General features: G+C 41.7%; 1 protein-coding gene across 3 annotated transcripts in view; it reads left to right on the top strand.

The window, feature by feature from the left end:
• The window catches only part of LOC139279839 (calcipressin-3-like), a 166,177-nt gene that overhangs the window by 56,850 nt on the left and 86,319 nt on the right, over window positions 1–23,008 (top strand). The window contains exons 1-2 of one of the 3 annotated variants that reach the window (XM_070899101.1): window positions 10,813–10,904; window positions 13,271–13,413. The exons of the other annotated variants lie outside the window; for them this stretch is intronic. Of the exons in view, the coding sequence (XP_070755202.1) occupies window positions 13,327–13,413 (87 nt within the window). The 5' untranslated portion in view covers window positions 10,813–10,904; window positions 13,271–13,326. Of the gene's footprint in view, window positions 1–10,812; window positions 10,905–13,270; window positions 13,414–23,008 lie in introns of those variants that run through there. 3 annotated transcript variants of the gene reach the window in all.

The raw sequence follows: 23,008 nt of genomic DNA, 5'->3' as shown, positions 1-23,008 counted from the left end.
CTGAGGGGGGCTGGGTGCGGGAGAGAGCAGAGCTGGAGGGGGGGTTGGGGGGAGTGGGACCTGAACGGCCAGGGGGTGGGGGAAGCCGGAGCCGGAGCTCAAGGAGGGAGATCCAGTCCTATCTTCGCCGTCCCAGTGAGCCCATTCGGCAGGGCTAGGGGCGTCGTGCCTTGGGCACCTGGAGCTACTGCACATGCGCGCACACTGTAGCGCGCGTGTGCAGAGGTCCCGGCACCTGGCTCCGTCCCCCCACAGCTTGTGCTGTGCTGCGCTGAGGGCCAGGACCCATCTGAGGGAGAGTGAGAATACCGAGGTAAGTTTTCGGCGCGGTTTTGAACGCGGAAATGACGCGTGGCTCGCGGGGCTCCGCCGTTTTAGGCGTGGCCCGAAACTTGATCCCTATGCTACAGATATACAAAGCCCTGGTTAGACCAAAGGTCTGGCAAAGCAAGCTGCCTTTCATTTCACTCGCATTGTCTCAAAAATAACTTCAATAACAGTTGCTTGAGAGTTCTGCATAGCTAACAAGTAACTTACTGATGGAATCATATCCAATACAGTGCACTAAATACTTTCTACTGTTCTTAAATTATTCTTTTGTAATTTCCACAGCAGAATCTCAGAATACCACGTATGCCCTCTGATGCTCTTAAGTTTTCTACTCCATTGTTTCAAAGTACAGACAGCACTCCAGTCACAGTTCAGTCATACTATAATTTCTTGGTAAAAGCATCCCATTTTTTTGATTTAAAAAAAAAACTGTAGGAATGCTGCATAGTGTATAAAACAGATGGCAGGGGACAGATTCTCAAGGTGTATGTGGTCCCTTTTTGGTTTTGGCTAGTGGCACATATTGTATCAATACAAAACCAGCTTGAGATCATGCACACTGTGATGCATCTTCAGCCATCCATTGTTCTTGAGCTGGTGCCTTTTTATATCACCTGCCTTGCTTTTGAATTAATTTAGACAATTGGAGATATTTTGAGAAACCAATAAATATAAAATGAAGATAAAATAAATTCAATTAATCGACTGAATAGCATTCCTGTAACAATATAAAGATGAGTTCAATAGTAATTTCTAGACCTGTACATTCCTATGTTCATGGATGAGACTGGTAGCTTCCGAGAAAATTAACCATTGAAATAACTCGCCCAAATGCAAGCTAGGCTGGGATATCTTAATAGGCACAAATTAGGTGGTTTGTCCTAGTAAATCACTGCTTTTTAACTTCTCTTACAACATGCCTACATCTGGGTAATTTTAAATTATGGGATCCATTTATAATTTATTAAAGTATACACTTACCATTGGTACTTGTAGCTTTTACGCTTAAATATTTACGATTCTGTGTTTGTATGTTGCTATTTCCAGCTGATGAATTAACATTGGGGCTATCTCTCTCCCCTCTGCAACTCCATCCCATTACCTGCTCGCCTCCTTCTCCGTTGGAGCTCATCTCTTGAGTGTCTTGTCTTCATGCTGGATTCCTAGCACTGAATTCTTTACAAACATTTAAAGTGATTCTATTATACAAATGTACAGTATTAATTCTTTTAGGTGTTTTAGCAAGCTGACAGCTGATTTTTGCCCATGTGCTCTTACAGACTGAATTTTTATATCTTTCATTCACATTGGTGTGGATGGTGCAATTTAATCTTCCAAGGGGGACTGTTCATGTGATCACAGGAAAGACATAAAAGCATATCCTCCAACTAGCTGAGCAATGCCACGGGAAATCGGGTAAAATATTAAAGTTTTGCATATAGCATGTAGTTCCTTCAAGTATCACATTTACTTCCTCTAACACTTTCCCCCTCACGTTTTGTTGATTGGCTTAAAGTAAAATCACAGCAAGATATAACTGAAGAGGGGAAGAATGTATAAATCAAAAGCAAGGAAAGTGGATAGAAAATCCGATCAAAATGCTTTTTTGTGTTTGGCCCTTGTACAAACTCCATTCCCAAGCCCCTCCCTGACCACTGCCTCAAGCTCAACCAGACTGTTCGCAGCTTTGTCGTCCTATTTGACCCTGAGCTGAACTTCTGATCCTATATCCTCTCCATCATCAAGACCTCCATAATATTGTTTACCTCGGTCCCTGTCTCAGCCCATCTGCTGCTGAAACTCATCTATGCTTTTATAGCCTCCAGACTCAACTATTCCAATACTCTGCTGGCCAGCCAGCCTCCTATCTTCTATCCTTCATATAATTATGCTCATCCAAAACTCTGCTGCCTTTATCCTAACGCATTAAGCGCCATTCACTCATCATCCTAGTGCTCGCTGACCTCCACATGCTCCAGTGAAGTGTCTTTTACTATGTTAAAGGTGCTATATAAATGCAAGTTGCTGTTGAGATAGAGAGAGACACTGTTCCATTTTACACTTAATTACTATTTACATCAGATGTGACATACTAATTAATTGCTGCTAAATAGAAAATACCAGAAACTCTAAGGTAATCTTTATAGTCACTTGATAACTCAATTCACTATATTTTAAGGTTTTATCTGAAAATATTTTGAGCCTTCTATTTCAGGTAAATAATGTATTCTCAGGTAATTCTTGAAGTGTTTATGACTAACAGGATGTCTAGACACGATGAAAGGTATTGATTGCAAATTCCAGCCTCCCCACACAGTTTCCAACAGATGCAAAAATTGATGTTTGAATTTTGCTGGCTGAAAATAAATATATTATTAAATTAGTATTTACAATTGCAGAGACACTGTGTAATCTGTATTTATTTACGTAACTGTGATGCATATTTAAATAAGGAAAACTCTATTTTTCGATTGAATTCTTCCAAATGAACAATAGATGAACATTTTCCTTGAGCTCCTTTTATAGATTAATTCTAATTTCTTGTTATCGTGAACACAATGTGTTATCATTTAATTGAATTTTGTGATTAATGTGCTCCAGGATGCCTGCCGGTCTCGTTGCTAGCGATACTTCAGCAGCACACTCCTCAAAACATTGATTTGAAACCTTATTTATATTAGTGACTGAGCTGAATAAACACAAATTTGGCTACCATTTACAACTATTAATGCTGAAAGTCCAGAAAAGCTTACTGTTTGAATTTCCACCATGGTGGGGTTCTGAGTTTTCAAATTTTGCTTTTCCATGACTATAAATGGTGACGCCAATAAAAACAAAGGCAGCAATGCCTAAAACAATGTCCCAGCTGCCTGTTTCAAGCTCTCCTTTATTGTACCAGCAGTGCAGTTGTTTCACAATCACCAGGACTGTGTTGGCTCTACAGTAAACTTGGTTTTCCCCATTCTGCAACAGTCCATTGTTCAACAGCATTGCTCAGCAAATGGCTGCTCTGGCACTCCCAGCTGTTTAAATGGCTCATAATTACATTTCACAGCTAATGGTCAGGGGGTGGGGCAGGAAATCGGGTCGGGAGCTTTTGGACAACGGGGGTGCCAAAGGAACGGTCCTCGGCATGAAGGGTACCAAAGGAAACGGTCCTGGGGAAGGGATTTGGCGGCTGATGCCAGCACGAAGCAGGAGAGGCAAGACCGAGGCTGGGGAGGCCTAAGGACTCCTTGTGGGGTCTGGGGGGAGCACTCCTGCTCCTCCTGGCCCACAAGGATTTCCCACGTCATTTTTCAAAACTTACCTTGGCCTCCTCTGGCCAGTCAGCACCTCCCACTTCAGTTTGGCTTCCCCTTGACTCAACGTTAAAATCACATTGCGGCACCGATCTTCGGGCCGCTACCTTTGAATTTAAATTAGTTAGGTCCTTGCCTGCTTGTGATGAGAGCCTCAGTCGAATTGAAAGTTAGCGAAGATGAAATGGTGCCAGGTGGAAAGGCAATTCCCTTGGGCTGGTAAGTGGAAGTGGCCTAATATTAACCCCACCAACGCACCATTCTCACTAGGTGAGGGGGATTAAAATCGAGGCTAAGATTATTGACCCTCTTGAACAACGCATCTTTGATCTTGATGCGTCTATGGACAACAAACTAGCTGACTACAGATGTTCACAGTACTAGCCTGGAAGTAGCCAGACATGAAATATTGAGGGCCAAGGCCACTGGCAGTGCTCTATGGCTGTTAGATGTTATCTGCAAGTCTACCTGAAGAAGATACATCACTTTGTGACGATCACTAGGCCAGGTTAATGATACCTCTTCCATCATTCTCCAGTAGCTGTGCTTGGCACAGTATGGCCGGGATTTCGCCAACAGAGGCGAGTTTGATGCGGGCGGCATGGGTGCAGCATGGGAAACCCGCACCGAAGTGCAGTCCGCCTTCTCCCTTCAATCTTCCATGGCTACGTCCTACGGGTTTGCTGGCCTTTTAACTGGAAGCGGGTCTGATGATGTCATCTGATGCCGCGTCATCAGCTGATTTGCTTAAAGGGACCATGGCCAACTTTTTTTTTTACAGTTCATTTTTCAGTCTTTTGCATTATTGAGCTACTGCAAACACTGACAAACACTGCAGAAAGGTGCATGGCTGCACCCAGGCTCTCCCAAGACTCCTTCCAGATGCTTATGGAGGCAGTCACAGCACGCAAGAAGGTTCTCTTTTATTTCAATGTACAGAAGAGACCTCTCTAGGAGACCAACGCAGCCTGGTTGCACATTGCACATGAGGGATGCCGTCCAGAGGATCAGACTGCAGTGGCGCAAATCTTTCAATGATTACAGTAGGTCACGAAATGTTACTGCAAAGCCACACTCAGCCTCATCCTGCTCTGCCACTCATTACATCCCCATCACTCTGCCTTCCCTACCCTACTCCTGCACATCCTTACTCACACCAACTTACCTTGCACCTCCACCCATCCCCCTCTCTGTTTATCTACATTATCAGTTCCCCTTTTCACTATCCACCCCTCACACTTGCCCAGTCCATTGTTCAATCATACCAATTAACAACACATCAGGATAGGCACTTGGGTCCTTTAGCCAATGTTCATGTATAGTTAATGTTGATGAGTTGTCAAACATTGAAATCTTTATTTTCAGGACTTTGCATTCTTGGACAGATTTTGGAAATGGCTTAGTGAGTTGCAGTGAATGGTGAGACATAAGGGTACCCCCCACAATGGTGAGTATAAAAGGGATGGGTTTGGCATTGTAGACATGCTTTATGGAGCTGGTGTGGGGTCCTTCCAACCTGGCGCATCATGTGGCAGCCAGGATGTACAGCATGAAGTGAAATAAATGTGGCCATGGTGAGGCCATGTAGTCGAGTGCTGATGCCCTCTGTACTATGCAGCATCAGGAGATTGCAGAAAAGGTTTCTGTTGGTAGTGATGCTGGTGTGTTTACTGATATTGGTGTTGGGGTTGATCGTAGTGGGATTCTAAGGACCAAGGTGAGATATTTTCAAGGGAATAGATGGCAGGTGAGGTTGAGATGGCAGGTGAGGTTGAGATGGCAGAAGCGCCCTGTCACTGTTGAGAGGTTGTTCCAAGGAGGTGACCGTGAATAGAGAGTTCACTGCATACAGCACAAAAGTCTCTTTCAAAACCTGAAGACTTTAGTTTCTGCTTATATACCACTTCTGCAGTTGTCAACTAGCCAAAGCAATGAAGAGTCACTGAGAACCCAATTCTACTTTCCTGACGTGAAACCTAAGGGATGGCAAAGCCGCCAAAAGTTGGTAAAATTGTAAGTGGCTGCTTTTAAGCCTCTCAACTAGCATTTAAGTACCTTTTAATGATGATAAATACCTGTCCTGCCGCTTACTGTCGGGTCTGCTATCTGAATGCAGATATGACAGCTGAGAAACTCACACGGAAGCAGGTTCAGAGTGGGATCCCGACCTGCTGTCAATCAGGGCCATTTTGACAGCGGACCCATCTCCAAACCTGGACTCGCAGGCCGATATGTTTTATGTACTGATTTGACCTGACGTTATTCACTTGTGTGCCCATATGACATGAGCGGCTCTTTCCTGCTCTTGCTGATTCTCTGACAAAAGTACTGAATTGTACTTTTTTAAAAAAAAAATTAGATTTAGTCTAAAATATGCAGCAGCTTATCTTCCAAAAATGGACTGCAACCCGCGCAACAGTCACTTGGCTATGAAACTTTCATCAATAGAATATGGTGAACTTTCCAAAAAGTATCTCTTATGTCAGCAATATTGAGAATCCACTTCCCCAAACAACAGCTTAGGAGTGTGCAACGAACAGGTAGGAATTCTTACTGCTTAATCACCCTCCGACATTACAACAGTGACTACACTCCAAAAGTACTTCATTGGCTGTAAAGCGTTTTGAGATGTCCGGTGGTGAAAAGTGCTCTATAAATCTTTCTTTTTCTTTTTTGGCTTAATGCTAAAAGTAATTTCTGGGCTTAAATTCTGTATATTGGTTGTTAGATTTTTTTTAGCACATGGATTCTATAAGGACTTTTAAGCTTTATCTTTCTATTTATAATCTTTTAGCTCTGCATTCACCATCCTTAGCCTAGGTCTTCCTACTGCTGATATAATCTTGCTGTTGACTTTGACAGTCTTGCCTCAAAAGTCTCGATTGTAAAATTACAGTGCAGATTCTGCTGCTGACTTTCATTACATTGTAAGAATTAAATTCTCTTTTGATGTACAAAATGCAGTCAATGAACAAGAGAAAAATTAGGATCGATGTAGCAGTAGTGAATATTGAAGAGGTTTTGATGAGGGTGGGTTCCCAAATTATTTCCAATGAAATAGACCAAAACCTTGGCTGCACTTGCAATAATGAACTTGGGACATTGCTGTGACCTGTTGTGTCAACGTGATGTAATTCCTATTTGAATGATGTTAGATCTTTTTCTGAATGTGTTAATGCAAGATGATGAGCAAGACACAATAAAAAACATGTTGAATCTAGGTTTACATTTTGAGGTGGTGGGTAAATTGGATTATTAAAGGTTTTGTAGAAGGGCCATTACAGATGGATTGCAATGTTGTTTATAAAAGTTGCAATGAGCACTAGCAGCTTGTGCACTGGATTAAAATAGAAACATTGGGTTTGGCTTTAATTTTATTACATCACGGTTTGATCATTTTAGAAAGTAACACAGTAATGATTCAGACAGGAAAAGACCATAGGCTCATCTCATCTGGCCTATCCTTCAAATTGTCCCATCAGATTCCTTATTGTGTTTCTAGAATGAGTTTTCTTGTATGCGTTTTTATAATAGTAATTCATAGGCTCTTTTTACAAACCTGACATGGTTTTATGTTCCCACTCATCATCTGTTCCACAATACAAGCTTATTTAAAACAAAATATCTTGCCTAATTTTTCTACTTTCCTTTTCCACTCTTAGTTAAAACTCTGTTCCCTAATCTTCAAATCCTGTGACTGACCAAAGGACTTTCGTGAATCCAGATTCTTCATATCAGTGGCAATCTTAAAGACCTCTGTCAAGTGTCTCTTCTTCCTACCCTCGTTTCCGGAGAGACCAGGATGGTGAAATTTGACTTCAGCGGTAGCGCAAAAGTGGCGATAGCAAATCGGCAGTCCCTTTTACAACCCACCAGATTTTTCTTTTTTGTTGGGGTGTAATATGGGTTTCTGACTCACTGTTGCCCATTTTGTGCCATCTCCATTTCTTTGAAAATATTCTCAGCCTTTCCTTCCTCCATAGATGATCCTAGCCTTATGCCATGTGTTGAGCCACACAGTGATCCTCTTAATCTGTGCGTCTTGTTGATCCAGAGTGGGGCATTGGGAATAATCATGATTAGTACCTTGGAAATTCTTTTCTTCAGTTTTATTTTTCCTGCCAGCTCTTGACATTGCCTTTGATTCCAATCTCTGGTTCTTCCCCCCCCCCACCCCCACTTGGTCAAATTAAAATCGCACCTAATGTTTTGCAAAGATACATATATAGGGGCCACGTTTTTTTGGAGCAACTGGTTTAGAATGGAGTATCTTAGAAATTGCTTTTCTTAGCATTTAGTTTGCTCCAGTTCTAGTCAGTTAGAACAGTTTCACTTTGGAACAAAATTTGTTTTTCAAAAGGGGGCGTGTCCAGCCACTTACACAGTTTTCAAAGTTTAGGCAGTGAAAACTTACTCCAAACTAACTTAGAATGGAGTAAGTGAAGATTTTTGTACGCTCGAAAAAACCTTGCCTACACTTTACAAATCAGGCGTAGATTACAAATTAGGCGTAGGGAACCGGGTGGGGGGGGGGGGGGAGGGGAAGGGAAGTAATTAAATTCTACAATCATTCAGCAGTCATACTTATACAAATAAAGATCCAACCTGAATAAAAATTTATAAACAAAGAAAAGATTAAATAATCCATGTTCCTACCTGTGTGAAGCAACAGCAGCCTTCGAGCTGCTGTGCTTCAGGCAGGCCTTTCATGTTGGAGACATGGGTGGCGTCAGTGTCTCGACGGCAGCCCAACAGCGGCAGCAAGCAACCTTCGGGCTGCGGTGCTTCAGGCAGGCCTTCCTTCCATCAGTGGCTGGACGGCAGCCAAAGAAACAACAAGCAGCCTTCGAGCTGCGAAGGGGGCTGAGGCCACTCGGCCACGCGAGAGGGGCGGCATCAGTGACTGGCCGGCAGCCGAAGATGCAGCAAGCAGCCTTCGAGCTGCGAAGGGGACTGAGGCCATTCGGCCACGCGAGAGGGGCGGCGTCAGTGACTGGCCGGCAGCCGAAGATGCAGCAAGCAGCCTTCGAGCTGCGAAGGGGACTGAGGCCATTCGGCCATACGATAGGGGCGGCGTCAGTGGCTGGCCGGCAGCCGAAGATACAGCAAGCAGTCTTTGAGCTGTGAGGGGGACTGAGGCCATTTGGCCACGGGATAGGGGCATCGTCCGTGACTGGATGGCAGGCAAAGACATAGCAAATCTTCACTTTTCCTCTAGTCCCTTTAAAAATGGCTGAGTGCCAATGTTTATTTCACACTGCGCATGCGTGCACGCTCCAACGCGCATGCGCAGGGTTGCCGGCACGACGTTGCCTTATTTAAATTAGGCCCGCCCCCCCCACTGCTTAGAGAATCGGCGCGAGTGTCTGGCTCCGCCCCCCGCTGTGATCTGCACGCCGCGCCAAGCTGGTGAAGAGCTCTGAGGAGCCGGAGAATCTCGCAGTTTTTTTCCTGCGCACTTTTGAGCGCGAAAAACGGGCGTCCAGCTCGGGGCTGCGCAGTTCTAGGCGCGGCCCGAAACTTGGGCCCATTGATACTAGGATTTTAAATTTGCTTGCACATTTCCCACAGCACCTAGCAACCCTGGACACTTATTTTAAAGAGGCAGATTAGCAATTGGTTCAAATCAGTCAGAAAACATGGAAAATATGAACTATGATGCCCCGATGTCATCTGCATGCATGCCCTAAAATGGACAGGTGTTACTCCCCAGTCCCTGGAAATGACTATGGAAAATGGGCCCATCACCAAAGTAGGTAGAGTTCTGGTGGAACAGAATTCCAATCTATTTTCCAATCCAGTCTGCCCAACTTACACTGGCAAATGCTTGCTCCTATGCTTCCTCAAACCACAAGTTACAAAGACTAAGATACAAGAACAATACAAAACTGAGTGTAACAATTATGATTGGAAATTGTGACGAATATACTTCCCCTTTCATTCTTTTTTTACTAGACCGTGATGGATCAAGAAGAACTTTATCAAATTTTTACATCAATTAGTGACTATAAAATATTGTTTTATTTCATTCTTCCAAATCTGTTTGACAAATAAACTGTTGCTTTTGGCTCAAATGAATGGTTCACTCACTGAAAATTATTATTTGAATATTAGGCATAAGAAATTAAGTCTAATGGAAAAATAAGATACACAGTTTATATAGTTAAGAACCGAGTCATCAGAAAAATGTCCAGGCTCTGGATATTTGTGAACTGGAACTTTTGAGCTCCCTCCTAATTAATACTGTTTAATCCATACTCTACTTTGTCTTCTCTACCTTAATTTTTATTTTAAGTGGGTGAACAGTTCTGTCAAAATAGAAGAGAGAAGAATTTGATACAAATGCAATGAATGTTTGTAGGACTGCATTTTATACAGTAATTTCTGAACCACTTGAATAATAAGTAGAAGACACCTCCCCTCTCTTTCCCCCCCCCCCCCGCTTCAGGAAATTGGCCCCAAGACAAATGACATTATCAAGAATAAAGGGTAATGAACCTTTTGCTTCAATGGAGAAATGTCTTCATAATCTCTGCCATAAATATTCTACCCTCATTGCAGTTCATTGTATAACTGAAAATATTTGAGCACAGTCCTTTTGTTTCTTGTGTAAAAGTGTACACATTTTTTTTCTTGATCACAGCAATTGTGAATAATATGTGCATACTGAATATCAAACTAATAATCCACTCCATATCTAAAAGCATCAAGTAATAGATGCTGATAGGGTGAGATGAAGTGGAGTTGGAGGTGGCTCGTGTGGAGCATAAACACCTGTTGGGCTGAATGGCCTGATTCTGTGCTGTAAACTCTATGTAAAATAATTTGGGCATTTTGTTCTGTTAACCTCCCAACCCCATGATTATATGAGTAAGTTTAAACTTTGCCCGGTGAATACAATAAGTGATGTACCATACAACCAAAGTATTTTCTTTATTTACTTGCATGCTCTGTAATGTCGGCTTAGTTCACAATGAAAGTAAACATTTTTCTCCCTACAATTTGGTTTATATTTTAATTATAATAATTATTTTTCTCTCTCCTGAGGAGCAATTGTTCGGCAAAGGAAGAGATTGCTCAAGTCATACGACCAGGGTCATAGATGAACATCAGTTCCAATTGAGTAAAGGAAATGCAGAGCAGAATAGTTACCAGGTCAAAAGGCAGCCAAGATGAGGAGGAGAGGCCGATGAGTGGAAGAGGAGAAAATAATGAGTCAGGCTTCGAGCAGAGAGATTGATCAGGAGTCAGCCCAGAGGAGGGGAACTGCAGGTAGGGAGAGATTGATGACCTGGAAATCAGCATTTCACAAGTGGTCTACTGGGTAAAGGAATTGTCTGGCATAGTATTGACCAAATGTGGATGTTGAGATTGCCACAAGGTCAGAGATCTGACTTGGTAAGCTATTTTAAACAACTTGTTGAAAATTTGTTTTGATGTATTGGCTAAATTTGTTATTGATAAGTTATAATTCAGGAATGCAGAAAATGCAATTCTGCTCAATGTAAATTAGTTTCTGCATATTTATTGTGAAGAGTGTTAAATCTGCAAAAAGAAATAATTAACACTCATGAAATTTTGGTTTTAATTGTATTTTATTCACAATTTTTGCTTCTTGTAGACTTGGGGTGGGGGGGATTCCATTGCGCCCCATTTGTGGGCGGTAATATCCGGGAGGTGGGACATTTTGCGCTAGATGTGGAAGTCCCACCCCGCTCGCTAATTTCAGGTTCCTGCCCCCGAAAGGAAGTGGAGAGCAAAATAACGCAAGTTGCTAGCTTGAGTAGTGAGTGTGAATTTACTGCAAGCATTCAAAAGAGAGCGGGACGAGTTCCTAGCTGTGGCTGATATTATAATGTACAAACGGAGGTGGGATATAGAGAGATGGGTCTGTGCTCTCCTGGAATGTGTTCGATCGCCTTTGGAGGGGTCGGAGAGGTCATTTCTACATTTTCTTCCCCCGGGATTGGCTTCAGGGTTTTTCTATGGTTTATTACCTCTCTCAGGAGATTACATGGTGGGTAGGTGGATGCGGGATTCATTGCACCTTGATGGTATGGGATTAGCTCAATGAACCAAATGTTCGTTTCCTGTCTTGTCACTTTTATATTTGTAAATTGCAAATCTCCTTGATCAACTTGTGTGTGAGAGTGAAGCATTTCTGTTTGCGATGGATTATGTTATTGGCTCCTTTCTTGCTGGTGATTTCTATGCAGGGTTAGAATTAGGCTCACTGAAAGAAAATAGTCCAGGCTTTTGATGTGCACCAACCCCAAATTCAGATGATTAACTGATATAGCTATCGGGGAAGGGGGTCATACTGTGTAACTGGGTACCTGTTTACGTGGTTTATTATCAAAATGGTTTTGCTGAAATGCAATAATTCAATTGTTCCAACAGCAATCAGCTAAGGCAGGATAAATTGTTCCTAGAAAGGAGTTTAAATTCAAATACAAGTATCCTGTGGATCTGTTAATGAAATTTAATTAACAATACATTTTTGATTGACATCTCTAAGTTACATTTTTAATTTGCTTTGATTCTAGTCTATCTCAAAAGATTTAAAATATATATATATCTCTGGTTGACTTGCTCCATGTCGGCAGTCGTTCTGAAGCCATCAAATGTAGTCATGCCAAAGACTGTAATAGATCAGCAATAAACCGCGATACAGGATTAATCTGCAGGTCCTGTTTTGAATTGAGTGTTGGTGCAGGAGAAGTGACTTTGTTGTTTTCTATATCCCAAGGAAGAATAGTTAAATCCATAATTATTGTAAATTTATTGTCTGCTCTTGCTACTATTCATTTGTCGGTTTAAAGTTCAATAAATCTGTCTGGTAGTTCATAGCCTAAGCCATAGTCCGATGGAGTGTTTTATTCTGTTGCCTTGCAAAGGCAAGGAAGCCACATGGTGGCATGTGATGTATCCATAAGCTGAAATGCAGTGACAAGGATTTTCTGTTCAACCCCTGGGCTCACTGCAATAAGCAGATATTGTACAAATACAGGCAGGCTCTGGTTTGTATGGAGTAGAGCTTAAGGGAGTGGTTTGTCACACTGGACCTGAGCAAATTATCGAGTGTAAAAACCCAAACAACGGTGACAGAAAATCCTAATCTCTTTAAAAGATTATGTAGTGACACTGCACTGACATAATCCAAATTTAGAGGAAGCAGAACTGTGTTTGTTTATTGAAGACTATTTATTGGAAATTAGTACAAAATAAATGGGGATTGTGTACCATTCTCATTTCTGTGACATGTTCATTTCTTGCAATTTTCATTTTCTTGGTTGCTTTTATAGCCCTTTTTTATTATATAATTTGTACACCCTGTATAAATTGTAAAAGGGGAAAGCAAGCTAATTAGCATGCCAGGTCAGTGCTGCAGTGATGTCACTGGCAGAACTAAATCCTGTGTTCCGTTTTCAGTCCCTGCATTTATCTCCTGAAGCCAAATGGAGTGCAGCTCTGAGCTGGCTGTAAGCAGGATCATCACTTGCAGCTGATTTTAAAAAGCTTGTCTTTCTATTTCTTGTGTACTGTGTTTTTATAACATCATTGGTGATGCTCAGAAGCATCAGCCAGACTGTGTCCTGGTAGAGATCCGAGCTGCTGGATTTTCCTATGCTACGTAGGCAGAGAGAAAAAGCGAGAGTGAAAAACTACAAAAATAGATTGAGCACGTTGAAGAATGCCAGCACAGAAGATGGAGTGGGAACTGTTAGTGTTGGTTGCATGTGAAGTCAATGAGGAGACATTCACAAACCAAGAGGTTCAGGTATGGTATACATCGATTGCTTTTAATATTTTGGACCATTCATCCTCTGGCATATTGTGGCGATTGAATTGATGCAGTTGTAATTCATGTTGTTGCTGAGCATGTAATATTATGTACAGTGATCCTTATAAAAAGCAGGGTACGAAATTCCAAATGTGGCTATCTACCTGTACAGCAAACACATTTTAAATTGACCTCTTTAGTAAACATTGCATGCCTACTGTTTTTTTTTTAAATTACACGTGAATTAATATATACCTGGGAAAATATTGGTAGTTCTCAGCATAAAACATTTCACTTAAATTGATTCTTGTATCTATACATGTTTGGTGCTTTATGCTAGGTCTCATGACTTTTAATTTTTTTTCTTTAGTATAGTTAGTCAATAACAATGTTGGAAATATATAGTTCACTACGCAATTCAGCTTAAGGGTTTCTGCATTTATCTAGGCAACTGCAGCTTTTTCCCTACTCCCTTCCCCTGACAAGTATGTCTAATCTTTGTGTCCTATTGATTATTTGCATGCCTTTAGATACATAAACAATAGGAATTTCAAATGCTGCATAAAGAATTTTTTGCTACTGAAGCATATAATTGCTGTTTATTGTGTTCTATTTTTGAATGCCCTCCTTCCCCCTTTCCCTCCCTCCAGCAGTAAAGAGTGGATTGAAGATGCTGAGGGAATGGGATGAGGGAAATGGCGGCGAATGTTTCACCTTTAGTTGCATTCAGTAACACACTCCTCCTGACAATCTGCAAGGTGACCTTGATCAATATCTGCAGTTGCCCGTGTGTTGTCCTGGCCAAAATCCAGAGTGGGCAGCGCTGGAAAGAGAGAGAAAAGCATCGAAATAATACTTATTTTAAAAGTAACATTTGGGAAATGATGGGGTGCAGTGGATTAGGACAGTGTCCTTTAACCTCTGGTACCTTGCTTTGTATTTAGCTCTGACTGATTAGATGAAAATCTCCTGTTTCTGTTAGCTGTGTGGCTGTCATATGAAATGAGCTTGGGCAGTCCCATAAATTCCTTATGGATGTGGGCTCGTGCCATATTTTGGCACAATTTGCATTAAATTGGCCATCACTTGGAGAGACCACTAGGATTGGTGATGTGGAAAGTGGAGACATGTGCCTTAGTGCAATGGGTGAGGCTATGTCAAAGTATATTATTGGGGCAGTAGTACATCTACTTGTATTGTATCCAATCTGGGAATTCTTTATGCTGACACTGGGTGACTTAATTATAAACTTAGGGGTAGGGGGATTTTATTTTTCTCTTTCAATTTGTGCTAGTTTAGATTCTGGCATCAGATTTTAGCATTTATGCTGCTGAAAGATTTGTTTTTCAGAAAAGTTATTATGCATGGTGATGACCATGTTAAAATGGGGAATGAATTCCATAAGTAGGCTCTGTCCAACTTGTTCCCACAGAAGAAATTATTAACAAAAATGAAAGCATACGGATTTGGAGGCAATCTTATGACATCGGTTGGAAATTGGTTGAGAGGTAGGAAACAGAGAGTAGGGATAAAGAGGACATACTCTGGTGGAATGTGACGAGTGGTGTTTCCCAGGGTTCTATACTAGGGCCTCAGCGTTTCACTCTTATTTTTCAATGACTTGGATGAAGGAATAGAGAGTTGTATATCTAAGTTTGCAGATGATACCAAGTTGAGAGGCACATTAAGTAGTACAGATGGGACAAGGAAGTTACAATGGGTCATAGAGAGATTAAGTGAATGGGCAAATCTATGGCAAATGGAGTTCAATGTGGTGAAGAGTGAGGTCATCCACTTTGGTGAGAAACTAGGAACTGTGGAAGAGCAAAGAGATTAAATGTTGGCTGTTATCTCAAGGGGTCTGGACTACAAAGCGGAGGATGTTATGCTTCAGTTGACACCATCTGGATTGCTGCTTTCGGTTCTAAACACCGCACCTCAGAAAGGGTATATTAGCCATAGAGGGGTTGCAGTACAGATACACCAAAGGATATTGGGATCCAAAAGGATAAATTGTGAGAACAAATTGCATAAACGTGGCTTATATTCCCTTGAGTATAGAAGATTGAGGAGTGATCTAATCAGTATATTTAAAATTATTCGATAGAATGATGAAGAGAATCTATTGCCTCTGGTGGGGGAATCCAGAACAAGAAGTCATAATTTTAAAATTAGAGTCAGATCATTTAGGAGCGTACTCGGGAAAAGCTTCTTCACACAAAAGGGTAGTAGAAATCTGGAACTCTCTTCCCCCAAAAGATTGAATTGAAGCTTTCATGACAGATTGTTAGAATTTTTTAGGTAAAGGATATGGAGTAATGGTGGGTAAATGGGGGTTGAGCTATGACCTAACTGGCTATTCCTGTTCCTATGTCTAATCTCACTTCACCTGAAGACTATCCTTGTGCAATGTTTTGAGAAATTGACTGGTAGAGAAATAATTCTCCAAATGGTGCTCAGCTCTAAGGATTGAAGATTGGAGGTTAAATTTTCTCGATGCCATTTTGAATAATAGAGCGTCTGTTACTTAGGATTGTGAGGTATATGGACTGCGTTATGTGCAATTTGCAAGCTGTTCAGATGCTGCTTTATAGACTCTTATAACAAATTAGACACTTTTTAAAAAGTCACCATTTAAATTGGCTTAAATATCTTTATTCACCTGTGTTTGATCTTACAAAAACTGAAAAGTTGAGGAACAAAGAGATTAAAATTACCATTACTTAATAATGGAACTATTTAATTTTTTTATTACTTAACATTGCTGGTTAATACAACTATAAATTCCCTATTAATTGAGATGCTGCTCTTTGACATCTGATTTGCCAAAGGACTGGTATTAGCTGTAGTATGTAATCCCTGTTGAACTATATGAAAGACTACAATTTTAATCAAAGTGCTACCAATAAAATAATACTTTGTGATTACCCCCACTACAGCACAGTGCTTTCTTTGGAAACCATATACAAAAAAGTAGGCTATGGAGTGGTGGGGAAGGAAGTGCTTGAATATCGTGCTTGTTTTTTTAAATAGACAGTCCTAAACAAGATGATTTTTTTATCTGAGGCTATGGTACCACAGAACATTTATAATAGTTTTATAATGGTATTATAGTGGAAGAGAAATTGTACTATGTGGGCTTTATTTAATATGAGAGTTATTAGCTATGGGTTATTGGCTCTCATTCATCTAGATTAACTCGTAATAAACCACATTCTAATCAGATAAACAACCTAAATGTGGATTTTCTAGATTGTAATGTTTGAAGAACACTAACATTTTAAAATGTGGATTTAATGTAAGTTAATGGAAAAAATAATGGGACTTGGAATAGACAAATCTTTAGGATCTGATGCTTTCCTCCCCAGAGTACTAAAATAAATAGGTGAGGAGATTGCAGATGCTTTTTCCAAAGCTCTTCTAGATTCAGGAATTGAGCCTTTGGATTGGAAAATTGCAAATGTCACTCCATTATTTAAGAAGGGATGGAGGGAGAAACCAGATAATTACAGGCTCATCAATATAACATCAGTTGTGGGAAAGTTACTGGAATCTAACATCCGAGACAGAGGCCGGAATTTTACCGGCACTGAGAGGGTGGGATCGGAGGCGGGTCAGCTGTCAAAATAGAAATGATTGACAGCAGGTCAGGAGCCCGTTGTCAACCCCCCTCCATATTAGTCTCCTATGTATTGGGTCTGTCAGCACTCAACAGACCCAACACCAAGCAGCAGGAGAGGCAATTTAGATCATTAAGAGTTTGTTAAAAGCCAATTAAATAGCATTTTGCCCTGTACTTACCATTTTTCCAGCTTTTTCACGAGGTTCACGTCTGGGTAAGTAGGTCGGGTGTTCCATCAGTATCCATTCTTCTGAATAGGTGACAGCTGCAAATGTGGAATAAAAGCTACACAGTTGTTCACTTTCCACTCTCAGAAGTTGGAGCCTTCAGGATTTGGAAGACACATTTGAACTTTGTGCAGGTTGGAAGTATTTGGAGTAAAGTCTCTATCTACTGTCACCTCTGTGGAACAACCTCTCTCACAATTGACATCACTTATGTTACCTCAACTTCCCCTGCCATTTATTCCATCAGCATCGCTGCCCTTGAAAAAATCTCACCTTGGTCCTCAGATTCCCACCACGATCAGCCCCAACACCAACATCACCAGGCACACAAGCAGCACCAACAACAACACCAATCTTCTCTGCAATCAACTGATGCTGCAGAGGACTCAGGGTATTAGCACCTGACCACATTCCTGCCCTGGAGGCCAGGGATGGCCTCACCATGGCCAGCTTTACATCACTTGACGCTGTATACCCTGGCTGGCACATGTACCAGGTTGGCACCACCCCAGCACCGTAGAGCATCCCTACAATGACCAAACCATTTCTTTCACACTCCTCACCATTGCGGGGGGAACAGTTATGTCTCACCATTCACTACAACACACTAAGCCACTTCCAAAGGTCCACATAAATCTGTCCAAGAATGCAAAATGTTGAAAATAAAGATTTCAATGTTTGACAACAAATTTACATGAACATTGGATAAAACATCCAAATGCCTACCTTAGTTTTGTTAGTTGGTATGATTGGACTAGGATGAGGATGAGGGTGAATGTGAGATGGGGATGTGATAATGTAGATAGTGAGGGATGGGTGGAGGTGCAAGGTAAGTTCTGATGACCTCCTGCTTCTGCCCTCTTGTGCAATGTGCACCCAGACTTGGGGAAGTCCAGAACCAGGGGTCACAGTCTAAGGATAAGGGGTAAGCCATTTATTACCGAGATGAGGAGAAACTTCTTCACTCAGAGAATTGTGAACCTGTGGAATTTTCTACCACAGAAAGTTGTTGAGGCCAGTTCGTTAGATATATTCAAAAGGGAGTTAGATGTGGCCCTTACGGTTAAAGGGATCAAGGGGTATGGAGAGAAAGCAGGAATGGGGTACTGAAGTTGCATGATCAGCCATGATCATATTGAATGGTGGTGCAGGCTCGAAGGGCCGAATGGCCTACTCCTGCACCTATTTTCTATGTTTCTATGTTAGTATCCTGGAGAGGTCTCTTCCTTCCATAGGAAGGGACGAGAACCTCCCTCCGTGCTGAGAAGAGCCTGGGTGCAGCCGTGCACCTTTGTGCAGTGCTCATCTGTGTTGTAGCACCTCAATACTGTAGAGCACTAACAGCACAACTGTCAAACACAATGTGGACATGGTCTCTTTAAGGAAACCGGCTGATGATGCATCAAATGACGTCATCAGACCCACTTCCTTTTAATTGACCGGGAACTTCGCTGGGCGGGCTAAACAAGCCCCATCAAAGTAAAATCACTTGTAGAGAGCGGGATGGAACCGGCAGTGGACCGGGATCTCGCTCCAGACCCCTGCCATCCCGGACTCGCCTCAGGAGGCGAAATCACGGTTAGAGTGACAGGGCCCTTGGACAAGTATGAACTGCTCAAAGAGTCAGCATGGATTTGGGAAGGGTAGGTCATGTATATCTAAAATATAGATTTTTGAGGAGGTGACTGGCATGGTGGATAGTGGAGTATCTATGGATGTTGTCTATATGGACCTTCAAAAGGCATTTAATAAGGCACAAGAGATTAACAACAATGAAAGCACACACAATTGGAAGTAACCTTGTGACATTGGTTGGGAGGTAGGAGAAGGAGATAGGGATAAAGGTAATTTTCTCTGATTGGTGGGATGTAATGAGTCGTGTTCCCCAGGGATCTGTACAGGGGCCTCAGATTTCCACCATATATAAATGAATTGGATGAAGGAATGTATCCAGGTTTACAGATGACACTAAGTTAGGAGGCACAGTAAGTTGTCTAGATTGGAGCAGGAAGTTGCAAAGAGCCATGGACAGACTTAGTGACCCCAAGTTTCCACATGATTTGCTCCTGATATTTAGGAGCAACTGGTGGAGAACGGAGTATCTTAGAAATCGGAATTCTCCACATTTAAGTTTTCTGCAGTTCTAGTCAGTTAGAACAGTTTCACTTTTGAACAGAATTTTTTTTTCAAAAGGGGGCGTGTCCGGCCACTGACGCCTGATTTGAAAGTTTCCACAGTGAAAACGTACTCCAAACTAACTTAGAATGGAGCAAGTGAAGATTTTTGTAGGCCTGAAAAAACCTTGTCTACACATTAAAAAATCAGGCGCAGGTTACAAATTAGGCGTCGGGAACGAGGTGTGGGGGGGTGGGGGGGAGGGAAGTCATTACATTCTACAATAAATCCTTAGCTATACTTATACAAATATTATACAAATAATTCCAACCTGAATAAAAATTTATAAGCAAAGAAAAGATTAAATAAACCATGTTCCTACCTGTGTGAAAGTGCTTCAGGCAGGGAGAATGTTGCAGGAAGCCTCACAAGTTGAGGCAGCCGTTCCCGACGGCATGGGATGGGGGGGGGAGGAGGCAGTAAGGGCCCGACCGACCGCAGCGGGGGGCAGGCAGGGAGGAGGCAGCTGTTCCCGACGGCATGGGGGAGGGGAGGAGGCAGTAAGGGCCTGACCGACCGCAGCGGGGGGCAGGCAGGGAGGAGGCAGCCGTTCCCGACGGCGGGGGGGGGAGGCAGTAAGGGCCCGACCGACCGCAGCGAGGGGCAGGCAGTGAGGGCCCGACCGATGGCAGGGAGAAGGCTGCAGGAAGCCTCAGAAGTTGAGGCAGCCATTCCCGATGGGGGGGGGGGGTGGGGGAGGCCCCCCTGCCGTCGGTCGGACCCGTCGGGAAACGGCTGCCTCAACTTCTGAGGCTTCCTGCAGCCTTGTCACTGCTGCAAGAAGCCTCAGTGCTGATCATGGAAGAGCATTGTGGTTTTATTAAAAAATGTAAAAAATTGAACAGCTACAAAGAACTACAAAAATGGCCGAGTGCCAATGTTTCCTTCACACTGCGCGTGCGCGAACGCTCCAACACGCACGCGCAGGGTTGCTGGCACGAAAAAAACTCATTTAAATGATACCCGCCCCCTCCTACTTACAAAATCGGTGTGAGTGGTAGGCTCCGCCCCCTGGGCGCCGCGCCAAGCAGACATCGAGCTGCAAAGCGCTCGAGAATAGTGCGTTTTTTTTCAGGCGCCGTTTGCGGCGCAAAAAACGGGCGCCCAGCTCGGAGGGGTGCCTGTTTTGCCGCGTGTGGAAACTTGGGGCCAGTGAGTGGGGGGAAAACTATGGGAAGTGGAGTTCAATGTGGGAAAGTGCGAGGTCCAATAAAGACAAACTGGAACATTTTCTTAATATTGAAGACTAAGTGAAAGAAAGTCTTGCATTTTTATAAAACACCTTTCACGACCTCATGACGTCCCAAAGTGCTTTATAATGAAGTATTTTTGAAGTGTAGTTGCTTTCAATGTTCACCCTAATTTTTTTGGGCCCGTGCAGCCGCTTTAAAATTCCAGGCATACGGGGTTTTTCTATTTAAAAGTTGGCTAACCAGCTGCATGGGACGCAGCTTAAAGGGAAAGTTGGTCACTGTTGTAATATAGGAAACGCGGCAGCACATTTGTGCACAGCAAGCTCCCACAAACAGCAACGTGATAATGACCAGATAATCTATTAAGAGGTGACCTCTATTGGGTCACCTCTTAACCTTCTCTGTTCCAAGGAGAACAGTCCTAACTTTTTCAACCCGTCCTCATAACTGTTAAATCCCCTATCTCTGGTAACACCTTGGTAAACCTCCTCTGTACCCTTTCCAATGTCTTTACATCTTTTCTGAGTCTCCCTATCCATTTTTGGGAGATTTCCTTTGTTTTTTGTCCATAAACACGTGACTTCCACTTGACTTGCTTTATTTGGAGCACCGTCCCTCCTCAATGTTTCTGTTTCCTTTAACTCCCGACAGTGGCATATGTTATGTTCACATTGTTTGTGAACGTGCGAGAGAGAAGTCTTTTCTCCTAAGTGTCACATCTGTTTATGACTGAATTTTCCTGATTATCTATGAACTTATTGAAAATTATTCACTACTACTACAGGAATTCAAATGCGTCTCCTTGTTGGCATCCAGGAATTAGAAACTACCAATTTTCTGTTCTTTTTGTCACATATGGTCCTTGGTGCTATGCACATCGAGTCAGAATAAAAGAGCTGATTTATACAATTAAGTCCTTAATATTGAATGTGAAATATTTTCTCCCCTCCTATTAAATATTTCTAAAAATGCTCTACTTTTAAAAGAGTTATTCAATTGTAACCCTTGAGGAATATTCATTTAGAGAGAAATCAATATGTTTGAAAGTAATTGGAATGCCCTGAAGTTTTATGCTTGTAGAAAACTTCTCTAAATATATATAATAAACTCTTGGAACTGAATGCACTTTCTCCAGCGTAACGCCTGCTACCTGTGGCATTATACTTTGCCATCATATTTTGTTGTTAAGCACAAAGCAGAATAGCATGTTGAAGAAACTAAAAACATAGAAATGAGAAGTGAAGAAAGTGGTTAGAAAACGACCACTGAGAAACTGCTGAGGATTTGGGAAAACAAACAATCCTAAAATAACAATATAGGAAAAGTTACAATTTGTTTTAAACTAATTAAATTACTTTTAAAAAAATTCAATAGTTTTTACACACCAACTGAAATTTCTAATGTCCAAAATAAGATTTGAAACATAACGACATAAAAATCACATAATTCAGAATAACATGCTTTAGATTGAACTCTAAAGCTGTCTTTTATGCTTTTGAATACTTTCATTAATGTTTTTACTTGAAAGCCTCAGTACCTTCCAAAAGCCTGGGCTTGTACTTAATTTTTATCGAGTGTTGTGTCTCTTAGCTGAAGCTCCACAGTCTGATCATGTTTGAATTGTCTTTTTTTGTTACATAAATTGTCAAGATGTGGGCATTGCTAGCAATTCCAGCATTTGTTGCCCACCTCTAGTTGCTCTGAGAAGGTGATGGTGGGCTGCCTTCTTAAACCGTTTAATACAACTGAGTGGTTTGCTAGGCCTCTTCAGAGGGCAGTTAAGAGACAACATGGTTTTTTGGGACTAGAGTAAACTGAGAACTACAGGCCAAAATGGATAAGGTTTTCTTCCCTAAAGGACATTCGTGTAACAGCTGGGTTTTTAGGATAATCCAGTGGCTTCATGATCACCTTTTTACCGATATCAGCTTTTTTTAAATTTCCAGATGTTTTTAATTGAATTCAAATTCTCAAATTACCATGGTGAAATTTTAACACGCGTTCTCTGGATTATTAATTCAATAATATAACCATTACACTACCTCCACCTTCCTCACTTTTGATTTGTATGTTCTGTTTCCTAATAGGAAAGGGCTATGAAGATGAGAACAATTCCCTATTTGTGTATTGCACAGTAAAATAATCCTATCATTATAAAACATGCATGCTCCGATTTCTAATATAAGCAATACTAATATCCATTAGTATTGAATCAATATCGGATTATTTTACATCCTACTTGTTTGGTACTTATTGCATTTAGTACTTTTTATTGTATAGTAGTTGATCACCTGTGGTATTGCACAAGGGGAGTCGAGATTAAGTGTGGCCTTCAGATAAAAAGAAAATAAATTTATATAGTGCTTTTCACGACC

Source organism: Pristiophorus japonicus, chromosome 14, assembly GCF_044704955.1.
Source record: "Pristiophorus japonicus isolate sPriJap1 chromosome 14, sPriJap1.hap1, whole genome shotgun sequence".
Classification (NCBI taxonomy): domain Eukaryota; kingdom Metazoa; phylum Chordata; class Chondrichthyes; family Pristiophoridae; genus Pristiophorus; species Pristiophorus japonicus.
This window is presented reverse-complemented; position numbering and strand designations above follow the sequence as displayed.